The 22,154-nt window shown below is 42.7% G+C and overlaps 1 protein-coding gene across 7 annotated transcripts in view; it reads right to left on the bottom strand.

The window, feature by feature from the left end:
- LOC118975411 (nuclear body protein SP140-like protein) overlaps window positions 1-22,154 on the bottom strand; it is a 138,248-nt gene that overhangs the window by 81,745 nt on the left and 34,349 nt on the right. For 3 of the 7 annotated variants that reach the window (XM_037029334.1, XM_037029331.1, XM_037029333.1), the window contains 2 exons: window positions 19,767-19,882; window positions 18,975-19,092 (listed from right to left, as the gene is read on the bottom strand). In XM_037029334.1, the coding sequence (XP_036885229.1) occupies window positions 18,975-19,092; window positions 19,767-19,882 (234 nt within the window). Of the gene's footprint in view, window positions 1-12,226; window positions 12,354-17,074; window positions 17,496-18,246; window positions 18,391-18,603; window positions 18,682-18,974; window positions 19,093-19,766; window positions 19,883-22,154 lie in introns of those variants that run through there. The other 4 variants (XM_037029335.1, XM_037029336.1, XM_037029332.1 and 1 more) reach the window with 3 other exon arrangements.

Genomic DNA, 22,154 nt, shown 5'->3' with positions numbered 1-22,154 from the left:
ATTTTAGTCTTATTTTAGTCTTATTTTAGTCTTATTTAGTCTTATTTTTTTGTTTTTTAAATTATATTTTATTGATTATGCTATTGCCTTTGCTGTATTTTCCCCTCTTTGCTTCCCTCCATCCAACACCCTCTAATCCTTCAGGCAATCGCCCCACCATTGTTCATTTCAATGGGTCATACGTAAAACTTCTTTGGCTACTCCATTTCTTATACTGTACTTCACATGCCCATATCTATTTTGTAACTTCTTATTTGTACTTCCGAATCCCCTCACCTCTTCACCCATTTCCCCACGCCTCTGGCAACCATCAAAACATTCTCCAGATCCAAAGGTTCTATCTCTGTTCTTGTTTGTTTAATTTGGTGTTTAGATTCCATTGTTGATAGATATGTATTTATTGCCATTTTTATATATTTTATTGATTATGCCATTACAGTTGTCCCATTTACCCCTTCGTTCCCCTCCACCGGGCACAACCCCTCCCCCATCCCCTCCTTTAGATTATGTCCATGTGTCACAAGTTCTTTAGATTCTATATTTCCCCCACTATTCTTGCCCTCCCCCTATCTATTTTCTACCTACCATCTATGCTACTTATTCTCTGTACCTTCTCCCCACTTCTCCTCCTCCCACTCCCCTGCTGCTAACCTTCCATGTGATCTTCATTTCTATGGTTCTGCTCCTGATCTAGCTGTCCTCTTCGTTTGCTTTTGTTTTAGGTGTGGTTGTTAAGAACTGTGAGTTTGATGTCCTTTCACTTTTCATATTTTTTATCTTCTTTTTCTTGGATAAGTCCCTTTAACTTTTCATATAATAAGGGCTTGGTGATGATGAACTCCTTGAATTTGATCTTATCTGAGAAGCACTTTATCTGCCCTTCCATTCTAAATGAAAGCTTTGCTGGATAGAGCAATCTTGGCTGTAGGTCTTTGGATTTCATGACTTGGAATACTTCTTTCCAGCCTCTTCTTATCTGCAGGTCTCTTTTGAGAAATCAGCTAACAGTCTGATGGGAACTCCTTTGTAGGTGAATGTCCCATTATCTCTTGCTGCTTCTAGGATTCTCTCCTTCATTTTAATCTTGGCTAATGTAATTATGATGTGCCTTGGTGTGTTCCTTCTTGGGTCCAACTTCTTTGGCACTCTCTGAGCTTCCTGGCTTTCCTGAAAGTGTATTTCCTTTGCCAGACTGGGGAAGTTCTCCTTTATTATTTGTTCAAATAAGTTTTCTACTTGTTGCTCTACCTTTTCCTCTTCTGGTACCCCTATAATTTGGATGTTGGGATGTTTAAAGATGTCCTGGAAGTTCCTAAGCCTCTCCTCATTTTTTTGAATACTTATTTCTTCATTCTTTACTGTTTGGTCATTTTTTTCTTCCTTCTGGTCCACTCCATTGATTTGAGTTCCAGTTTCCTTTCCATCACTATTGGTTTCCTGTGCATTTCCCTTCATTTCAACTAGCTTAGGCTTCATTTGTTCCTCTAATGTGTGACTAAAACCAGCCAGTTCTGTGAGCATCCTGATCACCAGTATTTTGAACTGTGCACCTGATAGGTTGTCTAGCTCTTGGTTGCTTAGAATTATTGGCTCTGGAGCTTTGAGCTGTTCTTCCTGAGCCATAATGTTTTGGTCTGTTATGTATGAGGGGGCGAAGCCTTAGGTGTTCACCAGCGTGGGGCAATCCAGTTGCGGGGTTGTGATGCTGTTTGTGGGAGCAGGGTCAGAAAGGGGCAATGGCGTCTGTTCTGCTGTTTCTCAGATTTCAGTCTTCTCTGCTGCTTCCCACAAGCAAACTGGGCACTTCTGGTGCTGGTTCCCAGGTGTGTGGGCTTGTGCACCCTCCAGGACCCTGTGGGTCTCTCCAATGAACTCTCTGTGACTCTGGGAGCCTCTCCCGGCACTCGACCCTGAAAGTTTTTCCAATCAGCGCTTTTAGGCTTTAACTCTCATCGCTGAAGCCCTAGTTTGCACTGTCTGCCCCACTGCTCGGTCCTTTGCCTGGTTTATCTGAGTGTGAATGTGTGACCGTGGTCAGCCAGCCACCCTGTGCCCTCACTGGGTCCACCCATTGCCACCCCACACCTGGGATCTGCTGACCACCACCTGCGTGCCTGGCTGGGTTCGGCCACTTTTTCCTGCACCACCCTGCTCGCTCAGGCACTGACTAAGCCCCTCTGAACAGTCTGGCTGAATGGTTCGTTGTTGTCGGACTTCCATACAGTTCAATTTTCTGTGTTTTGGTTGCATTTTTATTACTAAAATTTTGTTGTCTTTAAACTTAGTTGTGCAAGGAGGCACAGTATTTTCACCTACGCCTCCATCTTGGCCAGAAGTCCAGAATCATTATTGCCATTGTATTGTTCATAGTTTTGATCTTTTTTAAAATAAGTCCCTTTAATGTTGCATATAATAATGGTTTGGTAATGATGAACTCCTAGAGTTTTTTTCTTTTCTGGTAAGCTGTTTATCTGCACTTTGATTCTAAATGATTACTTTGCTGGCTAAAGCTGTCTTTGGCTGTAGGTCCCTGTGTTTCACAACTTTATATATTTCTTGCCAATCAATTCTAGCCTGAAAAGTTTCTTTCGAGAAATCAGTTGACAGTTTTATGGGAACTCCCTGGGAGGTAACTAATTTCTTTTCTCTTGCTGCTTTTAAGACTCACTTTTTATCTTTAACCTTTGGCATTTTAATTATGATGTTACTTGGGGGTAGGGGGCTTCTTTGCATCCATCTTGTTTGGGACTCTGTGCTTCCTGGACTTGCATATCTATTTCTTCCACTAAATTGAAGAAGTTTTCTTTCATTATTTTTTCAAGTAGATTTCTAATTTCTTGCTCTTTCTCTTCTCCCTCTGGCAACTCTATGATGTGAATGTTGGACCTCTTGTATCATCCCAGAGACTGCTCACACTATTGTCATTTTTTTGGATTCTTTTTTTCTTCTTATTATTTGATCATTTTTTTGCTCCTTTATGTTCCAAATCATTGATGTGATTCTCAGCTTTATTTATTTATTTTTATTTTTTACTGTTGTTCAATTATAGCTGTTTGCATTCCCCCCACCACTCCCCCCACCCCAGCCAAATCCCCCTCTCTCCCTTGTTTCCATCCTCCCCCTTGTTTTTGACCATGTGTCCTGTATAGTAGTTCCTGAAAAACTTTGCCCCCATTATTCCCTCCTACCACTCCTATGGTTATTGTCAGATTGTTCTTACTTTCAGTGTCTCTGATTATATTTTGCTTGCTTTTTTTTTCTTGATTATGTTCCACTTAAAGGTGAGATCATATGATATTTGTTCATCACCACTTGGCTTATTTCACTTAGCATAATGCTCTCCAGGTCCATTCATGCTATCACAAAGAGTAGGAGCTCCTTCTTTCTCTCTGCTGAGTAGAATTCCACTGGGTAAATGTATCATAGTTTTTGATCCACTCATTTATTAATGGACACTTAGGTTGCTCCAGCATTTGGCTATTGTAAATTGTACTGCTATGAACATTGGTATGCATAGGTTCTTTTGGATTGGTGTTTCAGGGTTCTTAGGATATAGTTCCAGCAGTGGAATTGCTGGGTCAAAAGGCAGTTCCATTTTTAGTTTTCTGAGGAAATTCCATATTGTCTTCCACAGTGGCTGCACCAGTTTGCATTTTACCAACAGTGCACAAGGGTGATTCTCTGCTTTTTTTAATCTAAGCTCAAACCCACACAATTTCTATTTCCCAGTAAATTGTTCTTTATTTCAGTTAATGTATCCTTTGTTTCTGCCTGGATCTTTTTTCTGTTGTTGAGGTCCTCATTACATTCCTTGAGCATCCTTGTAACCAATGTTTTGAACTCTGCATCTAATAAATTGCTTATCTCCATTTCATTTAGCTCTTTCTCTGGAGTTTTGATTTGCTCTTTCATTTGGGACATATCCTTTGTCTCCTCATTATGGCAGCCTCCTTGTGTTTGTTTCTATGTATTGGGTGGAGATGCTACAACTCCCTGTCTTGGTCGTGTGGCCTAATGTAACAGGTTTCCTCTAGGGTCCAGTAGCATAGCCTTCCCTATCATCCAAGCTGGGTACTTGAGGTACAACCTTTGTGTGGACTGAGTACACCCTCCTCTTGTAGTTGAGCCTTGGTTGCTGTTGGCAAGTCAACAGGAAGGATTTACGCAGGCCAGTCAGCTTCAAGGATTGGCTGTGACCACTTAGCAACACCCTCCACCTTCCATGGAAGATCAGCTTTGCAGACTCTGGTGGTGCTCCAAGTGGTCTGTAGCTGTCCACTGGTTATGCTGGCCCTAGGGTTTCCTGGGTAGTACAGGCCAAGGTCAGGGCCCACCTGGACCCATGTCAGGGTGTAAGTTTGTCTGGGACCAGCCTGACTAAGCTACAAAGCAATCCAAGCTGGCTGCTGCTAGTGCTGGGCCCAGGGCTCACTGAGGCCAACTATAACTTATTTTGTTTCATTTTGTTTTGTTTTGTTTTGTTTTGTTTTGTTTGGGGGGGGGCTGTGTTTTTATGGGTTTTTTTATTTTGTAATTATTTTTTCATTATTTTAATTTTATTGTTGTTCAAATACAGTTGTCTGGCTTTTCTTTCCATCTCTCCTTTCAACCACAGCTATCCCCACCTTCCTCCCCTGATTCCAGCCCCCCTTGGTTTTGTCCACATGTCCTTTATACTTGTTCTGGAAAACCTCTTCACCTTTCCCCTCCCTTTATCCCCTCTCATCTCCCCACTGGTTATTGTCTGTTTGTTCTTAATTTCAATGTCTCATCTGCTTGTTTGAGAGTATTTAGGAAGTTGTGAATCATGAGCCAAGACCAGTCATTCATATGATAATCAGCTTGGGTGGGCCCATAAATTGGGTGGGGTATGGTCTCTGTGGATCTCCAAGGTGGGTCAAACAAAGTTAGTCAGGTTGATGGAGCCTCAGATATGGCATCAGCTTGCTGGTTCTGTGTGCAGAGGGTTTAGAAAGGGGACAATGGTATCTGTTCACCTTGATGCCAGACACTTCAGTTTCTCCCTGTATACCACTGGTGCCTTTCAAGCTGCTATCCCAGTGCTGGAGCTCAGGGAGAGTGAGTCTGAGTAGGTGAATCCATGTGTGGGTTCTTTAAGAGGAACTGCTTGGGGCTCCAGACGTTTCTTTAACTAACTTAATCCTGCTGGTTTCGGCAACTAGAAGGCTTGCGGACTTATCTTCCTGGCACTGTAACCCTGGGCTGGGAGGCCTGGTGTGGGGCTGGGACTCCTAGCTCCTGATGTATCCCTGCTGAATTTGTATCCACCATACATGGGTGAGAGACCAAACTGTTTCATGTCTGTATCTGTCTACCAGTCTGGATGGATGTGGTTTCTTTAATTCCGTAGTTGTCAGACTTCCATTCAACTTGATTTTTGACCTTTCTGAGTTATGGTTTTTCTATATTTTAGTTGTAATTTTAATGTGGTTGTGTGAAGAGGGAAGCCATGTCTGTCTACACATTTATCTTGACAAGAAGTCTCAAGTTAATTTGTCTTAAACATACCTGGACTTTTTAAAAAATACTTTAACTTGTACAAATTGAGATGGACTAAACAGATCATATATTTTAGATTGGAAAACTCAATTTTTTTAAAAAATGTATTTATTTACTACAGGAGGAGAGAGGGGAAAGAGAAAGAGAGGGAGAGAAACACCAGTGTGTGGTTGCCTCCTGACTGGCCCTTACTGGGGACCTGGTCTGCAACCCAGGCATGTGCCCTGACTAGGAACTGAACTGGTGACTCTCTGTTTCACAGGCCTGTGCTCAGTTCACTGAGATACACCAACCAGGGCCCCCACAGGTTTCTTCAGTCAGAGGTTTCAGAGCCACAACACAGTGACATAGGTTGCCCTGCCCTAACGAATACCTGAGGTTTCACCCCTTATTAAGTAACAGGTGCACAGAGACAAAAAATCTGGCCCAAATGAAAGAACAAATCAAAGCTCCAGAAAAAATACAACTAAGTGAAGAAGAGGTAGACAACCTATCAGATGCAGAGTTCAAAACACTGGTAATCAAGATGCTTACATAATTGTTGAGTATGGTCACATACTAGAGGAAAAAGTGAAGGCTATGAAAAGTGAATTAAAGGTAAATGTACAGAGAACCAAGAGTGAGGGGAAGGAAAGAGGAACTCAAATCAATGGTTCTGACCATAAGGAAGTAATAAACATTCAACGAGAACAGAATGAAGAAAGAAGAATTCAAAAGTATGTAGAGAGGCTTAGAAACCTATGGGACAACATTAAGTGCTCCAACATCCAAATCAGAGAGGTTCCAGAAAGAGAAAAGGAAAAGCAAGAAAACTTATTTGCAAATATAAGGAAGGAGAACTTCCCCAATCTGGCAAAGGAAATAGACTTCCAGGAAGTCCAGGAAGCTCAGAGAGTCCCAAACCAGTTGGACCCAAGGAGGAACACACCAAGGTACATCATAATTACATTAGCCAAGATTAAAATGAAGGAGAGAATCCTAGAAGTAGCAAGAGATAAGGGTGTCCCCTACAAAGGAGTTCCCATCAGACTGTCAGCTGATGTCTCAAAAGAAACCTTACAAGCATGAAGGGTCTAGAAAGAAGTATTCAAAGTTAGGAAAGGCCGGACCTACCACCTCACTTACTCTATCCAGCAAAGCTATCATTTAGAATGGAAGGGCAAATAGAGTGCTTCCTAGATAAGATCAAGTTGAAGAAGCTCATCGTCACCAAGCCCTTATTATATGAAATGTTTCTTGTCTAAGAAAAAGAAGATGATCAAAACTATGAAGAGTAAGATGACAGCAAATTCACAACTATCAACAACTTAACCTAAAAACAAAAAACAAAAAACTAAACAAGCAACCAGAACAGGAGGCGAATCACAGAAATGGAGATCACATGGAGGGTCATCAGTGGGGAGGGGGAGAGAGTGCAGGGGGGAAAAGGTACAAGGAATACGAGGCATAAATGGTAAGCATAAAATATACAGGGGAAGATTAAGAATAGTATAGGAAATGGAGAAGCCAAAGAAATTATATGTTCAACCCATGGACATGAACTAAGGAGGGGTGGGTATCTAGATGGAGGTGGGGTACAGGTTGGAGGCAAATAAAGGGAAAGAAAAAAATAAGACCACTGATTAACATAATCAGTAAAATATACTTTAAAAAATAAAGCCATAATCTGAGAAATGAGAGCAAATCAATAACCCCATTAATCAATGACCATAGGTGTCTGGTGTGATGGGGAAGAGTTTTAAAAAATCTCAATACCCTCAACTTGCATGGGCTATATCATTTTCTGTTGATAAAACATGAAAGTTGGAAAAATGATTTAAATGTTATTAATCACTTAGGAAATGAAAACAGTGTAAGGATTTATTACGCAAAGTAAAGGGAAAGGAGAAACTAGTGAGTTATTTACTACAGAAGCCATGTTTGACTTCAAGGCATTTTTCATCCCAGAGAACCAGATCCTTGGGGTTGACAACCTTAATATGTGAGGGATAGAAACAAAGTCTAGTCCACACAGGATGGAGAGTCTAATGGGAATCCAGGTGAGATGAATGGAGGGAGGGTTTTCCCCTCAGGTACCCTGATGTAGCGAAAGAAATCCTGTACAAAAGCTTCAGTGCAGGCCTAAATTTTACCCATATGTAAGTTTTTCAATACAATTGAAGATACAGCCAAAATCAACCACCAAAAGAAGCAAAATAATCTCTGTAAGTATGGAGAGGAAAACATAAGAAGTTTACAAAAGAAGCCTGGCAATCACCACCTTAACCAAGTGACCAAGCTGAACATCCCTGGTGATAAATCAGGCTGACATCTCCCCTGACAGAAGTGATGAGAAGGACGCTGTTCCTCAGGGAATTCTTTCATGAAACTCGTAATGCCAGTCTAAAAAGAATCAAGACCAACCAAAATTGAGGAACATTTTACAAAATGCCTGACTAGTATTTTTCAAACTCTCAGGGTCATGAAAAACAAGGAGAAACTGAGGAACTGTCACAGACCATAGAGTTGGTGACAAGATGACTGAAGGCAACGTGGTATCCTGGAGTCAATCCTGGAACTCAACAAGGACTTCATTGGTAGACTGTTAAAATGCTAAAAGTCTGCAGTTTCAGTAACATAGATGTAGCAATGTGGGTTTTTCTGTTTTGATAAATGTACCACAGCAGTGTAAGAGCATAACATCACAGGATGTGAGACTAGGTGTGAAGTGTACAGAAATTTCCAGAGTATCTTTACAGCTTTTCTATAAATATACAATTATTCCCCCCAAAACTTTATTTAAATGATCTTTGGGAGTGAAAACAACAGAAAATGTACAAAACAGGGCCAGAAACACCTCAGACACTGAAAATATTAGATACGCTTTTTAAAAAATCTGTGCAATTTTCTATATTAAGAAAGAAAACCTACAGCTAACATTAACCGTAATGGCATAATGAGAAAAGCTTTTGCTTGGGACCTGAAGTCAAGATGCGGCTGATTACTCGCATTACTTGTGCTCGCCATAATCCTGGAAGTCCTGGCCAACACAACAAGCAAAGAAAATAAGTGTAAAGATTATAAAGAGACAAAATTTTGCTTTTTGCTAAAAAAACTCCCTCACCTGGATTTGTGGCAAATATTCACTGCAAAGTAGCTTCCTAAAATCCAAGCTAAACCTTACTAGGAGAAGTGTAACTGATTCAACCACTTTTGCCTTTTCAGTTGCAAATATCCTTCTTCTGTGATGTGATTAGCAGCATTGGCTCCCTTGTTTTCTGTAAAAGGTAACCACCTAAAGTGAACCTGTGCATAGTAAATGAGCATCATCATGTAATGTGCTGAGAAACCCAATAAACATGTCATGGGAAAGGCCGAGGCTTTTGCTCCCCTTGAGAGAAAAGGCCATGCTGTCCCTTTTCCTCCGCTGGACTCAGAGTCCAGTGAGTCCAGACATTCACACGGACTCACTAGTCCGTGTGAATGTCTCATCTCATCTGTAATGACAGGGACACTGCGGGCCGGTCTCCGCTCACCCACATTTCTGCATTTTTGTGCAGTATGTTGGTGGGGTCTGAGAAGGCTTGCTGGGCTCTTGGCTGCCTTTCAGTCACTTCCTCCACTACGCACAAGCAAATTGGACCCTTCTGGTGCTGATTCCCAGGTGGGTGGGTCTGTGTATGTTCTAGGACCCTGTGGGTCTCTCCAATGAACTCTCCTGTGAGGTGGGAGCTTCCCATGTTGCCACAAACCCCACAGCTTTTTTCAGTCAGAGGTTCCCATGCTTTATTTCCTCATGCTGGAACCCTGGGTTGCTCCATCTGTCTCACTTCCCTATTGTTCCTCCTGGTTTATCTGGACAGAAATGTGGGACCATCCACTTCACCAGCTACCACCTCACCTGGTCCTCTAGCTGCTGCCTTGCCTGGAGTCCTCTTTGCCCTGGCTGCCCACCTACTTCCCTCCTACCAGTCTGGATGAATGTTTATTCTTTAACTTCTTGGTTGTCCAGCTTCCATAAAGTTCAATTTTCTGGCAGTTCTGCATGTTTTTCATTTTTAAATTTTTTGCTGTCTTTCTTTCGGTTGTGGGAGGAAGCACAGTATTACCTACCTACAGTTCCACCTTGGCTGGAAGCCTCTAAAGAATATCTTTTAATTAACAGTATGCATATACCATATTAATGATATGCATATACCATATTAATGATAAACTCAATATTATAATGATGTCAATTCTCCTCTGGTTCATCCACTAATTCATTACAATCCTAATATAAACCCCAACAAGATTTTGACAAGCTGGTTTGGACATGCAAAAGGACAGGGCACTTTGAAAATGGAAAGAGAATGGGAAGATGCACTCTGCCAAATGTCAAAGTTCGTATGAAGCTGCTGTCACTATGACAGTCGTTGTGTGGCACTAGGAGAGGCTCTTATAGGCCAATGGCAGGGGAGAGAGAGCACAGAGCAGACCCTGCACATGTGGCCACGGGGTAATGAAAACGGCAGTAGAGCAGAGGGCAACAGGATGGGTAACCAAATGTGGCACCTCAGAAAAACTGACCTGAAAAATGAGAAGTCCTTCAAACTGTATATTAGATGCCAAGAAATTCACTCTCGGATAAGGCAGAAAATGTTTTTTTTAATTCATCCAGATCAGCTCCCTGGCTGGTGTAGCTCAGTGGATTGAGTGCGGGCCTGCAAACCACACGATTGGGGTTGGATTCCCAGTTAGGGCACATGCCTGGGTTGCAGGCCAGTTCCCAGCAGGGAACTCACGAGAGGCAACCATACATTGATACTTCTTCCCTTCCCCTCTAAAGATAAATAAATAAAATCTTTAAAAAAAATTCATCCAGATGAGGATGGTGCAATAGTCAAACATGAGTGAGGCAGGCTGTACAACCATTGCAGGCAGGAGAAAAAGTGAAGGAACACAAACACCAACCTGCAGACAGGGTTCACTTTCAGGAAAAACCCAGGGGATAAGGAAGACAATCAAAAACACTTAATGTCACACAAACGCCTACATAAATAAAGTGTGCAGATGGCCTAATTTATAGTAACAAAACACAGTTTAAAGTTGAGCTTGCAGAGCTATGAAAGGAAATTAAGACCACTCTCAAAAACAAACAGAATTAATTCTTTCAGATTAGAAATTATAAGGAACCAAAAGGAAAAAAAGAGACCTAAAATTAAAACAATTGTCACAGAGGAAAAATTTGAGAGAACACAAAAAACTAAAGGAATAAAACTTTAGGAGGCATATAAAGCTGTGGGGGCTCAAGTTGCATCATTGAAAGAATAATTTTTCCCAAAGTTTGAAAAATAAAAGGTTTTATAGCACATTGGAGAAAGAAGTATGAAATAGAGGTGAAATTGAATTTGCACCTTAAAGATCACAAGAACTGTGTTTAAGTACAGCTGCATAGAATTCACCAGTAACTTTTGGTATCGCTTTTATTTATTTATAATAACCAAGGTGTGCGCATCTTATTAAATTAATACTATAAGTCTATACTCTAAATTTCAAGCTTTAATATGATAGAAGCCACCATAAACAAAGTTAAAGACAAGAAAATATATTTATGAAGTTCAAACTAAGCAGCAAACTCTTACTTGTCAATAAAGGAAGGACAATCACCTCAACTAATAACATTGGCCCAAAATAAACCAACAATTTAGAGGAGAACCAATTTAATTGGACAATAGACAGGAAAACCCACTCAACCTCCATGTAATCAGAGAATGCAAATTAACAGGCTGTGTCCCTTTATCCAGCTCCTTTGTGAAGTCTGGGTGTGGACAGATGGCTCATCAGCCAATTGTAGGAGAATATAGTGATTCAGCCTTTGGGGGAAAAAAGACAATTTAGCAAGATCCTCAGTATAAACAAGTGAGTGTTATTACCCTCAACAATTTCACATTTCTGTTTTTGAAACTAGACAAATACTTGGGTACACACAAAAACATAAAGAAATATAAAACTATATTTCAGAGCTTGTTGGTATAAGAATTATGGTATATGGATTCCATGCAATAGTTTATGGCCATTAAGAAGAATGAAATGAATCCTCCTGACAATTAATGGGAAAGGATTTCTAGCTATTTTCTTGCCAAATGTCTAAACCTCTCCAGAGCAGGAAACAAAAGCACAGATGGAACTCTCAGCCTGCACCAGTCTTTGGTATCTGCGTTCTTCCTCCTCCTTTGACTCCCTTATCAAGATCCCTGGAGGAAGAACTAGATCCCCAGCCTGAGACAAGAATAGGCCCAGAGCTGACCCAACACAGGTCAAGTAGGAGACCAAGGCACCCAGATTTGAAAAGTCAGATGTTTAACCTGAATTTTATATTTTCTAAAGTACCCTCTTTGAAACAATCTAAGTGAAATAGAGGAGGCCTGAGGGGAAAGAGAGGGCACAGAGGTCATGAGAAAATAACAAATCCCTGCCTCAAAACCTCAGGAAGCACAACCCAGACGAAATGTCTCCACAGCGGAGCAGTAGGTATAATACAAGAGTCCTGTGGGCTGTGGTAGCTTCACTCACACCAGCGGTGGTCCCTCTGCAGGTGAAAGATCCACTTCCCTCACCAAATAGTTCCGCATTCCACTACACTGCACATGAGGGTTCTTGTAAACAAGGTTAAGGTCAAGGTTTAGAGGACTATCTCTAATAAATAGCAGGCAGTAAAGCAGCAGCGCTGCCAGAAAGTTAAACTGACCTGGTGCTGAGGTGGCTGCCCTTGGTGGCCATTGTCCTGCCCTTGGTCCTGCCAGAATCTCTGATACCTCTGGTGTCCTCTGCCTGGTTTTAGTGAGATGGTCAGCTCTGAGCAGGAAATGTGTAACAGACTCAGCCTGAGTGCACTCCACCCAAATGGGGAAAAGAGAAGTGAAACTAACTATCCTGTGTGTGCTGTCCGATGCGGCCTTTCCCTTTCTGTAGCCCCAGAGAGGTCCTCAGCCATCCAAACCTGCAGCAGCAGGAATGCAGGACAAGAAGAGACGGCCAGGATGTGGAAGGTCAAAGAGGTGGTCTGCCAGCGGGTGCAGAACCAGTCCTCTGTAGTCCCCTTGTGTGTGCAATGACACCAAAAACAACCTGTGATCCCACTGTCCTCAGCTGCCCCAACCTGCTAAGAGGGTTCAGGGCTTACACGGATGGGAATGAACCCATGTTGCCCCTTGTCCATGTGGAGACAACTATCCGGAGAGACAGAAAATTCAGATCTTCACTCAGGCCCTTGGAGAGCCTGGAGCCAACTGAACTGGCCCCAGTGTTTGGACACGGGCTGGAGAGGCACCATCCCTAGAGCAATGGTTTCCACATTTGGTCCCTGAGTCTGACTTCCTCTGGATGAAACTCAGGGTTCTGGCCCAGTTGAATTTAAGATACAGGGAAGGTTCTACCCTCTCTCCATAAATACTTCTTTCCCCAAAGGAGTGAATATGGATCACATTGGGACAGATTCCAGGACACTGAGGAGGATTTCTGTACCTGTGGGCAGGGTCTCAGTGCATCCCAGGTGCTGCACACACAGGCATCGCCCCCACCCTCCAGACTGGTAAGCAGAGCCTCTGAAGGACACAGCTGCCCTGTGCTCCCAACCTGCATGGGACTCATGTCCCAGACACAGTCTGACAGAGATGACTCCTGCCTTTCCAGTGTCCCTCCTCTCTCTCTCCTCTGTCCCCAGACAGCAGGAAGACTAGGCCAGCTTTCCCCCCGAGTCTGCTTAGAGTCACCAAATCACCATGTGAATGAGAAGCAAATAGCAGTTGGCTGGGAGGGAAAATATCACGAGCAACCTGTTCATGATATAGTCTTTCCTATAAGGCAGCCAGGCAACTGCTTGGTTAGCTGCCTGCTGAGCAGCCTGGCACCAGGAATAGACAAGAGCCACTCACAGTAACTATGCTATGCACTCAGCTTTTATTGAATGCAGATTCACTCAAAGTAGACCATCAGCATCCATTAATATCCTACTCACACGCTAACAGTCAAAGAGGAATATAACACACACACACACACACACACACACACACACACACGGCAAACAATGGGAGATAATAAACCTGAGTCCCAGAGTCTCAGTCTGCAGGTCCAAGAGACAGCACAGTAGGCAAGGGGGTTGCCATTGTCTAGCAAGGAAGGATCTCCAGAGTCAGGTGGGTCCAATGGGCAGCAGGGCAGGCAAAGTCCTCAGTCCAGCAGGGCAGAGCCTTTGGCAGCTGTTGCCAGGGGAGAACAGAGTGGTGGGAAGCTGCACTCTGGTGTGTGGAACTAGGCTGTCTCAGCTGTGGTCTGGAGCCTGCCTCAGTTAAACCTTGAAAATGTTGTACTGTACCCCTCTGGGTCTTTTCAATAAATGTCTTGGCACCCCTGATGCCAAGTGTGGAATGCTCCCAGAAGCCCTGCCGTGGGAGGTCCCACTCTGCTGACACAGCTCTTCTGACCACGTGTGCAGATATTATAAGTGTGTACTTGCCAAACATTTCTGCTCTCACCACATGGGCAGACCTGTCTCCTTGCCACAAGCATTTACTCTGACTTAGGGAATTTTCCTCTGGAACAAAAGTGTGGTGACTGACTGACAGCCATTTTAGTTGACATAAGTGACTCTATTTTGTTTGATATACTTTCTGCTTTCTATATCCTTTGTGCTTGTTTATACTTTATATACTTTGTTGTATATGCTTTATGATCCTGATTGCACCAATGCCATTTTACTAGTCCTGGTCTCCACAAAAACCCACAGCTGCCTCCCTCCTGGGTGGCCACTCTCACACTGTGGCTTCCCTGGCTCAAAGAAAAGAGGCCATTTCCTGGCACCAGAGAAAGCAGAGCACACACCCCACTCAGTGAACAGCAGTGGTTTCTATGGGATCAGGAGTCCCCTTTGGAGAAGTGAACATTTTTGATCCAGGAAACAAGGTCAGAGCCACCCAGGTTAGGAATCGAAAAAGACCATCCTCAGAAGCAAGTTTGACTCCCTAACAGTCCCACTTAGCTGACTTGAAGGAGAGAAGGCAGTGGCTGGGGCATTTTCCATGGTGTCAAAGAGCAATGACAACAGGGACAATTCCTGTTTTCAGAGAAGTTGCCTGGAAACCTGGAAAGCAGGAGAGGCAGCAAAGTAGGGTCACAGGGCAGAGGACATAGTGAGGGGACTGGCTTCTTTAGTTCACCAGGGGCAGCTTCCAAAGACATCAAAAATGGGCTGAGTCTCCAGCCTGGGAGACCCTCGGGGCACAGAGGCTTGTCCCTGAGATGTGGCAGGGAGTCCAGACCTGAGGATTCACAGGCAGGAGGAAGAAAGCAGCAGCAGCAGCAGCAGTCACTGGGCTGAGGATGGAGACCAAAGGCACCTCTGTGGGTGCAGGGAAACACAGGGTGGCACCTTGACCTCAGAAGGAACACGCAGGCCTCACGCCAGTGTCCCCTTCTAGGAGGTGGCCTATCAACCAGAAGGACTGCTGGCCCCCTGCCCTCCCTTCTTTCTGGGGAGACTCTCAGGCTGGGAGTTCTGTGAAAGGCCAGTCTGCTCCTTGATGGCGAGCTCATCCTGCTGGAGAGGCCTGGGCTTCATGTTTCTCCAAGCTCAAGTGCACAGACAGTGGTCTGTGGGGTGTGTGAGGGGTGCAAAGTAGTAGATTAGAGCAGCTGGGCCTGTGAATAAATTCAATCCTAGGATACAGGTTTAGGGATTCTTTTATGGCACACATCTAAGCCACGTCCCTGGGTCCAGCTTTTATCAGGAAGAATGCTGGTGTTTTTATTTCCATCCGTGTCGTCTTCTGCCCGTCAGTTGTTTTAGAACTCATGTCAGGATACTTGGGGAGAGTTGATACTCAGAATTTGGGTTTTTCTCTGGGGCTTTCTTTTTTCTGGGTTTCCTACCTTCATACCAAGAGAGCATGATGGCCTTGGTTTCTTCCTGGCTCTGCTGAACAAACACAGACTGTGGCTGCTCTCAGAGTCAGGTGTCAGTAAACAGGAAACATCTCCTGCTGCCTGCTTCCTTGGTGCTCTTTACATCCAGACTCACCCCACTTGTGTTCACTTTGCAGGAGTCTCAGACAGTTGTTCTCCGAACATTGTCCAGAATTTCTAGATGTTTTCTCAAAGCAACAGGCTGGGTAGTAACTCACTTCTATGGATCTGAAGCAAAACTCTCTAACCCTGCTCGCAAACAGGGGACCAGCACTGCTCACTCCAACACCCAGCCTTGTTCTTGCTTCTGGACACCCAGTGGGTCCAGTGCCCCTGAACTCCCTGACCATGAAGGAAGAGAGATGCTGCTATGCAGAGCATCAGGGACACGTATTTATTAGTAGACACACAGCCAGGCTAGATACACTTTGTATTTCTGTGCTCACGGGTGCGCAAAAAAATACGCCTACTTAGAGTGGTGGCCTTGTTTCACAAGCAAAATAACATGGCAAATAATATGCCTGGAGGAAAACCATTGCTTACTCTAGAATTTTAGTTGGAGTTAATACTTACAAACTAGCTGTATAGAAAAGGCATATAAGTAGTTGTTGAAAAGCTTAAGAATTTTTTTCATGTTAATGAAAGAGGTTGAATTAATGTTGTTGAATCTGATTTTTGCTTCAAGGACCTATTTACACAGCCATCTCATTCCAATGGATTTGAGTCACAGCCTCTCTCTCCCTCTTTCCTGTTCTAAATCCCCTGTGTGTGTAACAAAGGAAGAAACAGCAGCCAACTGTGTATGGTAAAGAGTTCAAGTCATCTTGTTTTTAAATTTTACACTGTTAATTACATGCCTGTTATTTTAGTCTGAAGAATGCCCTTTCACATTTCTTTTCTTAATAAAATATTTATTTTATTTAAACGTTTTATTTACTGAATTGAGAGAGAGAGAGAGAAAGGGAGCAAGACAGAAATCTGTATAGATTTATTTATTTGTTTATTTATTTATTTGTTTATTTATTTATTTATTTATTTATGGTTTGGTTGATCGTCCTATCTGCCCTGACTGGGGGTTGAACCGGCAATGCTGGTGTGTTCGGATGATGCTACAATGAAATGAGCTACCATGCAGTTCTAGTGGTGATGAATGCCCTCAGCTTCCATTTGCTTGGATAAGTCTATTTCTCCTTTAATTCTATAGAACAGTTTTGCTGAGGACTAATCCTCAATAGCAGTTCTTTGCTTTTGATATTTTCAATATATCATTAAATTTCTCATGTCCTGCAAAGTGTCTGTTCAGAAATTGCTTGTAATCTTCTGGGGACTCTGTTGTATGTGGCAAGTCAGCAGTCTCTTGCTACTTTCAAAACTCTCTCTTTGTCTTTAAATTTGACAATTTAGTTATAAAGTTTGCCGATGTAGCCCTTTTAAAGGGTAGAGCAGGGGAGGGTAATGGAGGAAAATGGGAGCAACTGTAATTGAACAACAATTTTAAAATTTTCAAAAAATTATTTGAAAAAATAAAGTTCAACCTATGTGGGTTTTCAGACTATAAGAATATTAATGACCATTTCTCTCCCCAAATTAGAAAGCTTTTAACCATTACTGCTTTAAATAGACTTTTTGTTCCTTTCTTTTTCATTTTGCCTGTAAGGAGTACCATGATGCATATATGTTTTCCTTGAAAATGTCTCCTAAGTCCTGTGGGCGTTCTTCACTCTTTTTCATTCTCCTTTGCTCCCCTGACTGGATGATTTCAAATAACCTATCTTCTAGCTCACTGATTCTTTCTTCTGTTTTACTGAGTTTAATGTTGAAGCTTCCTATTCAGTGTTTCAGTATAATCATTGTCTGCTTTGGCTCTAAGGTGCCTCTTTATTTTTTTGATAGTTTCTTTTTCTTTGTTGAACTTCTAATTTTGTTCATGCATTGTCTTCTCAATTAATTGTGTTTTCTATGTGTCCTTGTTTTGCTTCCTGAATAGCAAACACTTTCTTAAAGTTCTGCTCAAATTCCTCCTCCAGGTTAAGTCCCAGTATGTACAAGGCATGATCCTGAAAAAATAACAAAAATAATGACTTTATTATCACTGTCATTTGACACTTTGTGATTTGGAATGATTGCAACTCTTGCCTAAAACACTTAAATTCCATTAAAAACTCATGCGGCTAAGAGTATCTTCTGTGTCCTAAGTGCACAATTATTTACTATTAACTAGGCAAAAATAGAAAATCATTACCGTGGTTGGGCACTCTTATTCATTTGGTTTGGGTTGTTTACTTTAGTGATAATCTAAAAAGTAATCTAAAGTCTTTGTAACCATAAAATATTACAGATGTCTGAGTACAATCAGTGATATTTCTTATAGATTGTCACTTGTATTTATCTCTGGTGACTCCTGTTAACTATATGGTTCATTTACATACCAAGCAACCTAGAGTCTGAAATTTATGAGAAGGTGGATTAATAATATTTGGGGGATGATAAGAAGGGTAATATGATTTTAGCACACAATTCTCTTCTCACTTTGTTCAGAGCAGGGAAGACACACTGTTCTCAGTGGGCACCCTCTTGCCTTTGAAGAGAAGAATGAACTCTCATGGGTCTGACATTTTGATTGCAAGGATACCTAGGAACTCACTGCTATATTCTATCTTGAATTTTAAAACTCACTCACTTTTAGATATCTTGCTTGTATAGGCTTGTTATAGGCTGAGATAAACTAAAATTTCCGTGCACCAAAAAATGAAGGCAGAGCAACTTAATGGAGGGAAAAAAGGAAATGAAAGCAGGAAAGACACTTACTTTATGAAACGCCCTGTGATTGTGAAAGATGAGGCGCATGTCCCTTATAAAGCTCCCCACATTGGAGTAATGCTGCTCACTGAGATTCTTTTTTATTTTATTCAGCATCATAAAATTATTCATGCATTGATAAGTCTCTGCACTCTGGTGAAAAATAAATAACGAAAGAATTTCTGATACAATGCAATGTCTGCCTTCTGTGCACTCCTGCAAAATCCAGCCAAAATGCAAGGCAATGATAACAGCATCTTGTACTCTCACTCTCATGGGTTTCAGATCACAAATCCCATAAGAGCACATGCCAAGACCAGGTAACACCTTGGCAACCTATAATCATGGTTTGTTATTATTACTTACATACTTATCTTGTTGCATTTGTTCAAGAGAGATATTGTCTGAATGGCAGTAGATCTCTAAGAGGAGGAACTCACATTTCTGCAAGAGAAGGAGGATTTGAATAGAAAGTAACTTAGAGTGAATGATCCCATATGTATGCCCAGGCAGATACATGGCCACACTAGTTTTCTGGCAGTTTCCTCAAACAGGTAGAATTCTGGGAATCAGACATGTAATTCCAAAGCTATTTTTTCTGCAAATCCTAGTGAGATTTCAACGTGGTTGAGACCTGGGAAGAAATGCAGCTTTTGGTGCTCTTCCCCTACCCTTTGACTGTTTGACTTCTCACATGTGGATGGGCAAAAGAAGTTCTGGGGTCAAATTCAACTCACCAGCTGCTCCTCAGGCCCCATCCTCCTTGACAGAACCTCAAATTCCCCATGACATTGCTGACTTCCTGAAGACTCCTTTATCCTGCAGAAAGTACAACTCCACGGCCTCCTGAGAGGTCTGGAATAAGTGAGTAAAGCAAAGTCTCAGAAACAGCCATCATTCCTATGGCTGCCACTGTTCTCCTATCAGGAAAGGCTAATGGACACATATTAAGAATGAAGGGGTCACTCCCCAGAGTCTCCAGGTCCCCCATGTAGGGCCTGAGACAATGACCTTCTTTTCATCAAGTGTACCAACTGGGGGTCAGTTGGTGGAGAGTGGTGTCAAGATGAGTGGTGGGCTCTCCTTTCTCCACTTGAACTGCTGGGAACACAAAGAGTCCTGCCTACTGGGCCTCAGTGCTGGAGACTAGACCTTAACTCCTAGGGGCCTAGGATCTCAACCAATTGAGAACATAGCAAAAAGTTCGTGTTTCTGAATAAGGACAGAACACAAACAGCTGGCTTCCACTACCATGACCAAGAGTCTATGCTTAGAAAGCTCCAGAAAGGACAGCAGCAGTTTGTCGGCAAAGAACCCAGCCACTGGCCTTAGCCTCCCAGAGGAGAGAGGAGAACATTCACCCCCTCTTGCCAGCATCTTTCCATAACTTCTGTGATCATACCGCTGAACCCCATACCTCTGTCCCTGCTGTGTCCCCATCAGGACACAAGGAAGACCCCCGCAGGGGGAGGGTGCATGGCAGGAGGAAGGGTCCCTTTAAAGGAGACAGGGGGCTGCATCTCACAAACCTCTCAGTCTGCACAGGTGGGAGGTGACAGTACCCATGAAAGAATCTTGAACAAGTATCACAGCCAAAAATGTCTTCTCCATTCTGGCAGACCTTGCACGCCTCTGGCTTTTTGAGCTAGAAGGTAAAACAATGCACCCACAGTGAGACCCCAGAAGACCACCACAATTAGATTCTAGAATGCACAGCCTTTTGTGAATGTGGAAGGAAAATTATGTCCTTCTGAGTGGAGATTTCAAAGGAAGAATGATTTTTCTTAGTGAAGTTTAAAGGAGGGACCTGAGTGCCAGACCAGAGAAGTTTTTCCTATAGACCAAGTAATTCTAACACAGAAAGACTAGCAACAAAACAAAACAACAATATTTATAGAAAGTGAATCATTTTATTACCTTGTAGATAAACCAAGTTTTCTCTATAAAGTGCCTAAAACCCATTTGCCTACAACACAATGACTAAAATGATCCCTAGGAAGATGGTATATTGAGAAATTAATAAGATGGAATAAACTTCTAAGAAAGCTTGTCATCCTATTTTTCTTGGCTGAAGGCTCCCCATGAGTTGAAGGGTCTGGCAAGAGTTTCTGGACTATGGTTTGTGGGCCTCGAGGGTCCCTGGACCTGTGACAGTACCTCAAGTTTAAAAAGACCCTGGCAAAGATGACTGGGTGATGTAAAGAAGGGTGGAACTCTTTAGCTCTGGAAGCCTCAAAAAGATGCCCCATGACTCAGCTTGGTCTGTAAAATGTGGAGGCTCCCTCTCTGAACACCCAAGGAGTATGACAACTGCTTTATTTTGTAAACAGAATGGTGAGCCCCTCCCCCTGCCAACCCCACAATCAATGAAACTGAATTTCTTTTTAATTTAAAAAGAAATTTAAACCATATTTAATTTAATCTACAGAAGAGGAAATTTGACAGTATTTGCATCCAAGTCTTACAGCATAACTCCTACTCATTAAGCCCAAATAAATTTATAGAGAAGATATGAATATATACTGTGCTACATGTAAACACATGTATTCATGACAAGGAACTGGCCTGGGACTGAGACCTTGGTTGATGAAGAAAATGTGGTGTAAGGACTACCATTAAAATTCAAAGTCAGGTGCTGCTGTGACATCTGGTAACATTGAGATGCCTCAGACAACCCATCTGCATGTGCCCCTCCCCACTCTGCTCTCCCAGATAAGGTCCCACAGCTAAACAATGCTCCTAGTCCAGGGACCACCAGTAAGCCTGCCCGGCCTGGAAAATCAGGTTTCAGTTCCCTGTCAGCCATGGAATCTTTCACACAAGCCAGACACAACCTCCCATGGAAACCAGGGGGCCACCCCTCACTGCCCAGCACCTGGTTGTCCACTGGGTTCCAGAGGGCAACCTTGGTGAGGCCTGCAGGGGGGACACTGCCTTCCTTCCTTAGTCTGGAAGTAGATGTGACTAATAAACGCCTGTCCATCCATCTGTCCAGTGACAGATGCCAGTACTTGCCATCCCCCAAACTGTCCACTCGACATCCGTCCATTATCAGTGGGATGAAAAGGAGGAAGCCAGCCATTGGAGGCACAGTAAGCCATAGAATAGGGAACTCCAACTGTGAAAACTGTGTGAAGCATTCTCTAACACCACCAGAACACAGTCAGTTCAAAATAATGGGTGATCCTCAAAATTTCAGGTATGGAAATATCAAAGGACCCCAGAAAAAGGAAGAATAACCATGAAAGAATAAGAATTTTTAAAAATAAATAAAACAAAGCCCTGGCTGGTGTAGCTCAGCGGATTGAGCATGGGCCTGTGAACCAGAGTATCCTGGTTCAATTCCCAGCCAGGGCACATGCCTGGGTTGCAGGCTAGTTCCCAGCAGGGGACGATGAGATGCAACCATACATTGATGTTTCTCTCCTTCTCCCCTTCCCTTCCCCTCTAAAGATAAATAAATAAAAATCTTAAATAAAATAAAAAAAATAAAACGCAATGTCACATTTTTAAAAAGATAATCAGTATTTACATAAATTAGGAACCATCAGAAAGTATATTTGCCCCTGGTTCCTTTCCTGGGTCAGCCTTGTGTGAGAATCCAGTTTGAGAACCACTTGGGGGTAGTTCTATCCCAGACACAAACACCCTATCTCATGGTATTGGAGAAACTCCTACCCTCTTGTGACCATCTGAGGTAACCGAAATGAGAATGGCTTGGGGACTGGCACACCCATTGATGGGTGCTGGATGGGAGGGAAGTTGGTCACTGAGGAGCAGGAGGAAACAGGGATGACAGTGTCCAACCTTTTCTGCTATGAATATTTTTGATTGCCCTACACACAAGGGGTGTGCCATTGTTACTGTAAAACAGTCAGTAGGCGTGTCAGAGAGCCTCCCACATTGGTCAGGATGGT

The sequence above is a fragment of the Sturnira hondurensis genome, unplaced genomic scaffold (genome assembly GCF_014824575.4).
Source record: "Sturnira hondurensis isolate 20B ecotype Veracruz unplaced genomic scaffold, ASM1482457v3 Scaffold0020237, whole genome shotgun sequence".
NCBI lineage: Eukaryota > Metazoa > Chordata > Mammalia > Chiroptera > Phyllostomidae > Sturnira > Sturnira hondurensis.
This window is presented reverse-complemented; position numbering and strand designations above follow the sequence as displayed.